The sequence below is a fragment of the Callorhinchus milii genome, unplaced genomic scaffold (assembly GCF_018977255.1).
Source record: "Callorhinchus milii isolate IMCB2004 unplaced genomic scaffold, IMCB_Cmil_1.0 Scaffold3, whole genome shotgun sequence".
Lineage (NCBI taxonomy): Eukaryota > Metazoa > Chordata > Chondrichthyes > Chimaeriformes > Callorhinchidae > Callorhinchus > Callorhinchus milii.
Window position 1 is genome coordinate 92,201,768 of NW_024704744.1, and position 8,599 is coordinate 92,210,366.

General features: G+C 45.0%; 1 protein-coding gene across 1 annotated transcript; it reads right to left on the bottom strand.

The window, feature by feature from the left end:
• Positions 1-1,719: 1,719 nt before the first annotated feature.
• Positions 1,720-7,840, bottom strand: zgc:113142 (uncharacterized protein LOC503524 homolog). The gene is made up of 4 exons (XM_007905467.2): positions 7,381-7,840; positions 5,934-6,086; positions 2,950-3,083; positions 1,720-2,263 (listed from the first exon to the last, which is right to left on the bottom strand). Exons 1-4 carry the CDS (start codon positions 7,742-7,744, stop codon positions 1,901-1,903), a joined length of 1,014 nt encoding a protein of 337 aa, XP_007903658.2. The 5' UTR covers positions 7,745-7,840; the 3' UTR covers positions 1,720-1,900.
• Between the last annotated feature and the right edge of the window lie 759 nt (positions 7,841-8,599).

Below are 8,599 nucleotides of genomic sequence, written 5' to 3' on the forward strand. Positions count from 1 at the left end.
AAAGAGAAAGGAGTTTCTCTCTCCCGATGTCCTGGGTGAAAATCTCCCAGATAAAATTGGTCACCGACTTTTTGGCAGTTTGTTGGACACTGCTGTGTGCAAATTGGCTGCCTCGTACTCCCACTAAACACAGGATCACTAGATATTATACACTTGGAAGCGCTTTGGGACAGCCTTCTGACATAAAAGACAATGGAAGTATTTAAGATTATTATGATTATTATTTTTATTATTCTTGACGTATATCTCTCCATTAAATAATAAACACCTGTGTAATTTACTTAACAATGTTAACTTCGAGTGAATAAATGAGCATGGTGCAATGATGTCAGTGATAGTTATAATCCTCAAAAAATAATAAATTGGTAATTTCAATCCACGATTGTTTGTGGGACACTACTGTGCACAATTGGCTGCCACATTTCTCCCACAAATATACAATCAATTCACTTTACAGTCTATTCTGTGAAGTTCTTTAAGACGTCTAGAAGATGTGAAAAGCGCTATATCAAATGCAAGAATTATTATTATTATAGTTATCATAGAAAATTTTGAAAAACTGTGAACTTTGGTTCTTGTGTTGGGTCGCACCTGAGCTGCCAAAATGTTGGGTTCGGAGGTATGGTTAGTAGCGGAGCTAACCACCAACACCAACAAATTACATTTACACAATGCCTTTCACATCGGGAGGATGTCCCAAGGCACTGGACACTCTAGGGTGTGTCCTTGAGCTGGGGGTTGGAGTCAAGAGGGATGGAGGGCAAGGGCAGGGAGGTGTGAATGGGAAGATGACCAAAGGCACAGTTGAAGAGGAAGGTCTTAAGATGGGCCTTGAAGGAGGCAAGGAAGGGGATGAGGCGGCGGGACTGTGGGATGGAGTTCCAGAAGCTGGCGGCAGAAAGACTGAAGGCCCAACCTCCGATGGTGGGACATGGGACATGGAGCAGGCTAGTTTCTGCTGAGTGAAGGGAGTGGACAGGTTGATAGGGTTTTAGAAGGTTGCAGAGGTTGGGAGGGGCAAGACCATGGAGGGTTTTAAAGGTGAGGACAAGGATTTTGAACTCTATCCTCTATGGGATAACCAGAGGAACCAGTGGAGTTGGGCGAGGATAGGGGGGGTGTACAGGAGAGAACATGAGTTGCTGAATAATCTGCAGCTTGTGAAGGGAAGAGTTGGGAATAGCAGAAAGTTAAGCAGAATCAAGCCTGGATGTGATGAAAGCGTGAATGAGGGCTCGGCAGCCTGAGGGGAGAGACAGTGGTAGACTTGGGGGAAGGCCAAGCGGGTCATGACACTGATGTAGGGTTTATCAGCTTATTCTGTAAACTGAAAGTTTATATTAGGATCCCGTGAACAGAGGAACCAAAGTCACTTGTATTTTAATTGAGAAAAAACCCCAACTATGTCCACAGGCAGATTCTTAGAATCATAGAACATTACAGCACAGAAGGAGGCCATTCGGCTCATCGTGTCTGTCCCGGCTCTTTGGAAGAGCTACTCAATCAGTCCCACTCCACCGCTCTTTCCCCACATCCTTGCAAATTTTTATTTTCAATTGCTTATCCAATTCCCTTTTGAAGGTTGTTATTGAATCTGCATCCATCACCCTTTCAGGCAGTGTATTCCAGACTGTAACAGCTCTCTGTGTGTTAAAAAAAATTTTCCTCACCTCCCCCCCCCATTCTGGTTCTTTTGCCAATTATCTTAAATCTATGTCTTCTAGTTACCGACCCACCTGCCAGAGGAAACAGTTTCTTCCTATCTAGTCTACCAAAACCAATCATAATTTTGAAACAACTCTATTAAATCTCCCTTTAATCTTCTCTGCTCTAAGGAGAACAAACCCAGTCTCTCTAGTCTCTCCACATAGCTAGTGAGTAGCCTCACACGCCATAACACTTAGTTTTGTGAGGTACAGGCTTTATTTATTTGCCCTTCTATGTAATTGAAAAGAAAGTAAAGGTCCCAGGAGAGGAAGTGATTGCAGATGAAGAGAACAATACTCTCGGGCACAGATGTCACGCAGTAGCGGATCTTTGGTTTGGGTGACATCAGGGCCTCGATGATGATGTTTGTGACGTCAGTGGCATTCTTGTTTGCATGGCTAAGTGCATAACGTATTCCATGGATGTAATTCTGCACGCAGTCTTTGCCGTAGCTTTCCTTCACCATGTCACTTAGCTTGTTCCAAACCTCCTCAAATGTTGGCTCCTGCAGGATGTTTGTCGCCCTGGAAAAGTTTCCTGGCTGGACGATTGAGACCTGCCCACAAACATCAACATCATCATCAACATTAACAACAAGGTCTTGTGATCTGAAGATGAACAAGGAGGAGGCAAGGAAGAGGGACTGAAATAAATTATTAAAATCATAATGAAACAGTATTTTTTAAAACAGATCTTTTACTGTTCAAACAAAGACAAGTTTAACGTCTCATCCTTAAACGGCACCTCTGACAATGCAGCGCTCCAACCAGCACTGCACTGGAGCCTCAGCCTGGATTGTGAGCACAAAGTCCCAACTTCCAGTTTGAACTCACAACCTTCACAATCGCAATCCTCCCACTCAGGTCCTGTTAATCCTGCAAGTTTTAGTTGGTTAGACTCCAGCAGTTACCCCGACGCACACTCTGGGGTTCCCAAGCCAACCTGCGCCTAATACTCTCTGGAATTAGGTAAACAGGATGTGTCCCTCCAGGGAGAGAGTGCGCATTCCATTCCAACAATCTCTCCCTGGGATTTCCATGTGTAGGTGGGATGCATGGAAACCTCAGCTTGGTTTGGATACTCTTAGGCACAGTGATGGGTTTCCGCATGTGGCTGAACCCCCTTCCCCCAAAGAATTGTGGGGCCGAGTCTCCTGGAGTTGATCCTGAATATTGTGATGTAGACAGAGTGTCTAACATATTCTTAGCTATTGTTACAGCAAAAGTGAAATTGGCAGCTTACGTTCACCCCGAATCTTTTCATTTCATGCGTCAGGCATCTAGCAAAGGCCTCGATCCCACTCTTAGTGATGGCGTACATGCTGGTACCCTTGCTGTGGATGGTCGCTGAGATGCTAGACATAAATACGATCCGACCTGAAGATAAAAAAAATAAACATTACTCTCCAGAATCTCTGTGTAACATCGCTTTCTCTTCTGCTACACTCTCGCCTCTAAAGTCAGGAGGTTGTGGGTTCATGTCGCGGACTCTGAGCTCACAGTTCAGGCAGTGCTAGGGGGAGCATAGGAATAGGAGGAGACCATTCAGCCCCTCGAGCCTGTTCCGCCATTCTATAAGATCATGGCTGATCTGTACCACAACTCCAATTACCCGCCTTTGGCCCATATCCCTTGATACCCTGACCTAACAAATATCTTTTCACCTCAGTCTTGAAAATGTGAATGGATTCAGCATCCACAGCCTTTTGGGGGAGAAAGTTCCAGATTTCTACAATCTTGGGTTAAAAATTGCCTCCTGATTTCACTCCTAAATGGCCCGGCTCTAATTTTAAGATGATGCCCCTTCTTCTGGATTACGCACCAGAGGAAATAGATTCTCTGTAGCTACCCTATCAAGTCCCTTTATTATTTTAAAAACCCCAATCAGATAATCCTTCAACCTTCTAAACTCAAGGGAATATAGACCAAGTTTATGCAACCTGTCCTCATAATTTAACCCTTTAAGGCCTGGTATCATTCTGGTGAATCTGCCCTGCACCTCCTCCAGAGCCAATGTATCCTTCCTGAGGTGTGGTGCCCAAAAATGAACGCAGTTCTCCAGATGGGGTCTGACCAACGCTCTATATAGGTGAAGCATCATTTCCTCTCCTTTATATTCCAGCCCCTTGAAATCAAGGCCATTTTGATTCATTTTTGTATCAGAGAGCTTGTTTTTAGTGATTTGTGTACCTGGACACCCAATTCCCTTTGCTCCTCCACAGTTCTTAGTTTCTCACCTTTTAGAAAGTATTCTGTTTTGTTCTTTTAGGATCCATAGTGGATGACCTCACACTTCCCCACATTGAATTCCTCCTGCTACAGTTTTGCCCACTCACTTAATCTGTCTAAGTCCCTTTGTAACTTCCTGTTCCCATTTGCACAGTCTACTGTGCCTGCTAACTTTGCATCATCTGCAAATTTGCATATTAAAGTCTATTCCTTCATCCAAGTCATATCTATATAGGGTGAAAAGCCGAGATCCCAGCATTGCATTGTCAGAGGTGCCATCCTTCAGATAAGATGTTAAACTGAGGGCCTTTCTGTGCCCTGGTAACGTGGACGTTAAAGATTTTGCAGCGCTATTTGAAAAGAGAAGAGTGTTTCTCTCTCCCGGTGCCCTGGTGCACAATCCCCCAGATAATATTGGTCACTCACTCAATGGCTGTTTGTGGAAGTTGCTGTGTACAAATTGGCTGCTGTATTTGTCTATCAAATACACAGTCACTGCACTTTACAGTGAATCTCTTGAAGCAATACTTTGGGGGCGTGGATAGACGGATAAACCAGTTTCTGACTTAGATAGCGATAAAGTGCTGAGTCTGGGGATAAGCTCATGTGGGGAGAATTTCCATCTGGGTTGAGATTGACTCTATTTATGGAGTGTTTCAGATTGTTTTGGTCTCGATTGTCTCTAGACGTTCTCAACTGTTGCATAAAAACATCAATCTGGACCCAGCTGCGATCCTCTTTGGTTATGATTACCATCATTATAAAAATGTCAAATTGATGATTTTTTCAGAGGGTGGTTGAGTGCATTCTACACTTTCTCCTAAAGAAAGGAGTTCTCTGAATTAGCAGCCATCACAGAGACAAGGAATCCTCCCACTCAGCTCCTGTTAACCCTGCAAGCCAAAGCCATAACGGTGGTTCCTAACTGGAGAAGCAATGGGAAAGGTTGCCAGACAATGATCTCAATGGCAACCAATGCGGTTTTAGCTGGTTGGACTCCCAACAGTTACCCCAATGCACACTCTGGTGTCCCCAAGCCTTGTCTCTTGCCAACCTGTGCCTAATACTTTCCAGACTTAGGTAAACCGGATGTGTCCCTCCAGGGAGAGAGTGCACATTCCACTCCAACAATCTATCTCTGGGATTTCCATGTATAGGTGGGATGCAGGGAATTCTCAGCTTGGTTTGGAGACTCTTACGCATGGTGATGGGTTTCCTCATGTCACAGACACCAGCTGACCTCCCCCTAAACAATGGATCCGGGTGGGATTTCTCCTTTCTCACTCTTACACCAACGGGATTATGAAAGATGGCATTACACACATTCCCAGAAGTTTGTGTGGTTTTGCCCGAGTCTGTGGCTTTCAAACTGTCAGACATTGAAACACTGCACATCGCAAGCTGGGTTCCAGATTGATGCTTTTTATACAATATTGCTTTCTGCAGAAGCATAATTTTGTCAGGAGGACATCTCAAAATAAATGTAGTGACTGTGTATTCTGCAGTTGAACGTAATAACACAAACAGCAATAATAATACTAACAACAATAACAATAACAACAAACAACAATGACAATAATAATCATTGCATTTGATACAACACCTTATCACATCTTTGCAACGTCTCAAAAAGCTTCACAGAATATACTGTAAAGTGAATTGACTGTATATTTTTGTGGCTGAAACCCGGCAGCCAATTGCGTGCAGCAGAGTCCCAATACGGTAGTGAACTGAGTGGCCAAATTATTACTCTTATTATTTTCTTAAGGGATTATTACCCCCGGAAAAGTAATCCACCAATTGAGCAGCACTTACTGCAGCACTCTGTTAAACAGAGGCTTGTGGAGTAAGGAAACATGCAAAACAGGTTTTGTCCTGCCCAGGAATTGAACCCAGGTCCTCTCGCTTGTGAGGTGAGTGCTCTGACTACTAAACTACCGGACTCCAAAGAACTGCCATGCACCGAGTGAAAGGAAGAGATTTGATTCGGTAACCCACCTTTAGATTCCCGAAGAAGTGGCAGGAAAGCCTTTGTCGTCCGTACACTTCCCCACAGATTAACATCAACCAGTCTCTGATAGCTCTCCAACGTGTTCCACTCCACCTCGCCCCACGCTGTGATCCCAGCATTGTTAACTATAGCCCAAAGCCCTGGGGAAAATCAGCCACATTACCAAATATCAATCGCACATTTCTCACAAAAAATTTTTGAAGAGCATCTGGCGGGCCAATTAATAACTACAATGCTCGCATTTGATTCAGCGGCTTTCCCAGCAGAAAGGCTTCTGCACTTCGCAGGATTTACTGTAAAGTGTAGTGACTATGTATTTTGTCATGAATGTGGCAGCCAATTTGTGCACCGCAATGTCCCATAAACAGGCATGTGAATGAGTGTGTGGGTGGGTGAATCCATGATAGTGAGTAAGTGTTTAAGAGTGCTGCACAGTGGCCGAGTTTGACTCTTTCTGTTGCAAATCTTGGGATTTTGAGACAGATGAGAGCGGGATTGAGCCAGGGTGTTTCTGAGGCTAGTGTTGTATTTTGTGTATATAAACCGGTTCTTAAAAGTGCCGCTATGGGGGTCTGAAAGGTGTTAAAAATACAATTCAGAATACTATCAATTACACGTTTCCTCTTCTTTGTAGAAACTTTCAGCTCATGTGGTTTGGTATCCGCCTTGTTGTTTGCTGTGCTCTTTGTCACATGAATTATTTCTTTGCTGTGTTATCGCTTCCTTCCACACACAGCACAGCTCAGAGATCAGCAGCATTGCCGATCACCCTGAGACACACTCCTGGCCTTAGACACGCTGAGTCAACATATGTTGTATTTTTGCGGGGTAATTTGTACAAAAGGTCGTCTGTGAACGGACATTAATAAACGCATCTCACGAGATGAATATTTACAATAATAAGAATAATAATCGTTACATTTGATATCAATTTCTCATCAGTCATTGGTTTGGAAATGCCCCTTGGTTCATGCTAATTAACTAGCTCAGCCTCACTTCCCCCTGTGACTGACCTAAACCCTGTGCTATCAAGACAAGATCACACGATGGGTTCGGATGAAGAAGACGCTTCGGCCCATCTGATCTCTTCCCTCCAAAACACTTCCCGATCTCTGTCCTGAAATTGCCCCTTTACAGCTCTTAATCCTGTGTCCTCTTGTTCTACTGTCTCGGTTCATCTGAAAGTAATGATCTGGGTTTACTTTTTCAATCCAAGTGTAATTGCATTTAAGGTTATTGCAAAGTACAGATGTGGCTCTGATGTTTACCAGCACTTCCTGATTTGCCGATGTTTTCAGTCACCCTACCCCTCTCCCACTTCTTTCTCAACAGCTCTTCCTCCACTCCCTCATCTCCTTTTAACGTGTAATCGGCCCTCCTCTGATGTGACAAGCGCTGTAGAAGTTAGCGCTGGTCGGTGATTGCAATACATGCCTTTCTGGGGTAGGTTGGACAGCACGTATTCCTTCGCTGCAGCCACGTCTTCATCCCGAGTGACATCCATTTTGAAAACCCTCAGTTTGCTGGAGCAGGTTTGTGCCAGGGTCTGTGCCCCTGGCCCCTGTGTGGACAGGCAGCCCGCAAACACGTGGAAACCCAGCTCGTCCAGCTGTTGTGCCAGCAGATGTCCGAAGCCTGTGTCACAGCCGGTGACCAGCACGGCTCTGCCCTTCCCCTCCACCGCCCTCCCTGTCGTCCGGCCGGACACCAGCCAGGCCAACAAAGCAAGCAGACACACAGCGGTGAGGCCCAGAGAGCACAGCACCACAGGCAACGTTAAACCCACAGCCCAGACCATCGTCCACTCTGTCCAAGTTTCTCGTCACTCTGTGTACCAAGTCAGCAATGTTCAGCCTTCAGAAGCATTGGAACACGCCTACGTCTTTCTAAGCCTTCAGCTAACTGGTTTTCAGCTAATTGGTTACAGCTTCCTTCCTTTGAAAAATATTTTACTTGGCTGTGGATAGCACTGCTCGTTCTTTTCTAAAGAAAAATGATCCTCCTTTGCTCCTCCTCTCAGCAACAACACAACACAACAACTTGCATTTATATAGCACCGCCTCAAGCAGGGGAGTATCGCAGAGCAATTGACAGTGGCAGAGCACCACACCGAGCCAGGGGGGAGTGGGGGGAGGACTGTAGACACGGTTGAATAGGAAGGCCTTCAGATTCAGTGAATGCATAACTCATTAGAACATTATTGTTCTTTGTGCCATGTTTAGATTTAGCACCATCTGCTGGGTCTCATTGGTATGTCTTGATTCCCTTCCAGATACAGGAATATTTCCGTGCGCAGATGGCATACGTGTATTGGAACATTTCAGTCTGGAGAATCTTAAAATCTGCTGATGGGTTTCTCTGTCTCTGTCTCTCTGTATCAGATCACGGTGATGGGTTTCTGCGTACATCAGACACCCGGCTGATGGGTTTCTACCAATTCCTACTTGTTTGATATCAAGGCTTTTGATGGGGGAACTACCTTCAGCTTAATTTGGGCAAGACAGAAGCCATCCTCGATTCCCATCAACATCTTCTCACCTGTGGCTCTGACGTGTTCGGGCAGGTGTATTGAGGTGTTGGGTTGCGTATTGGGAGGATTCCCCCTACCTCGGCGACCTCGTAACCCCCTACCAACTTGCCTGCGCACTCTGCG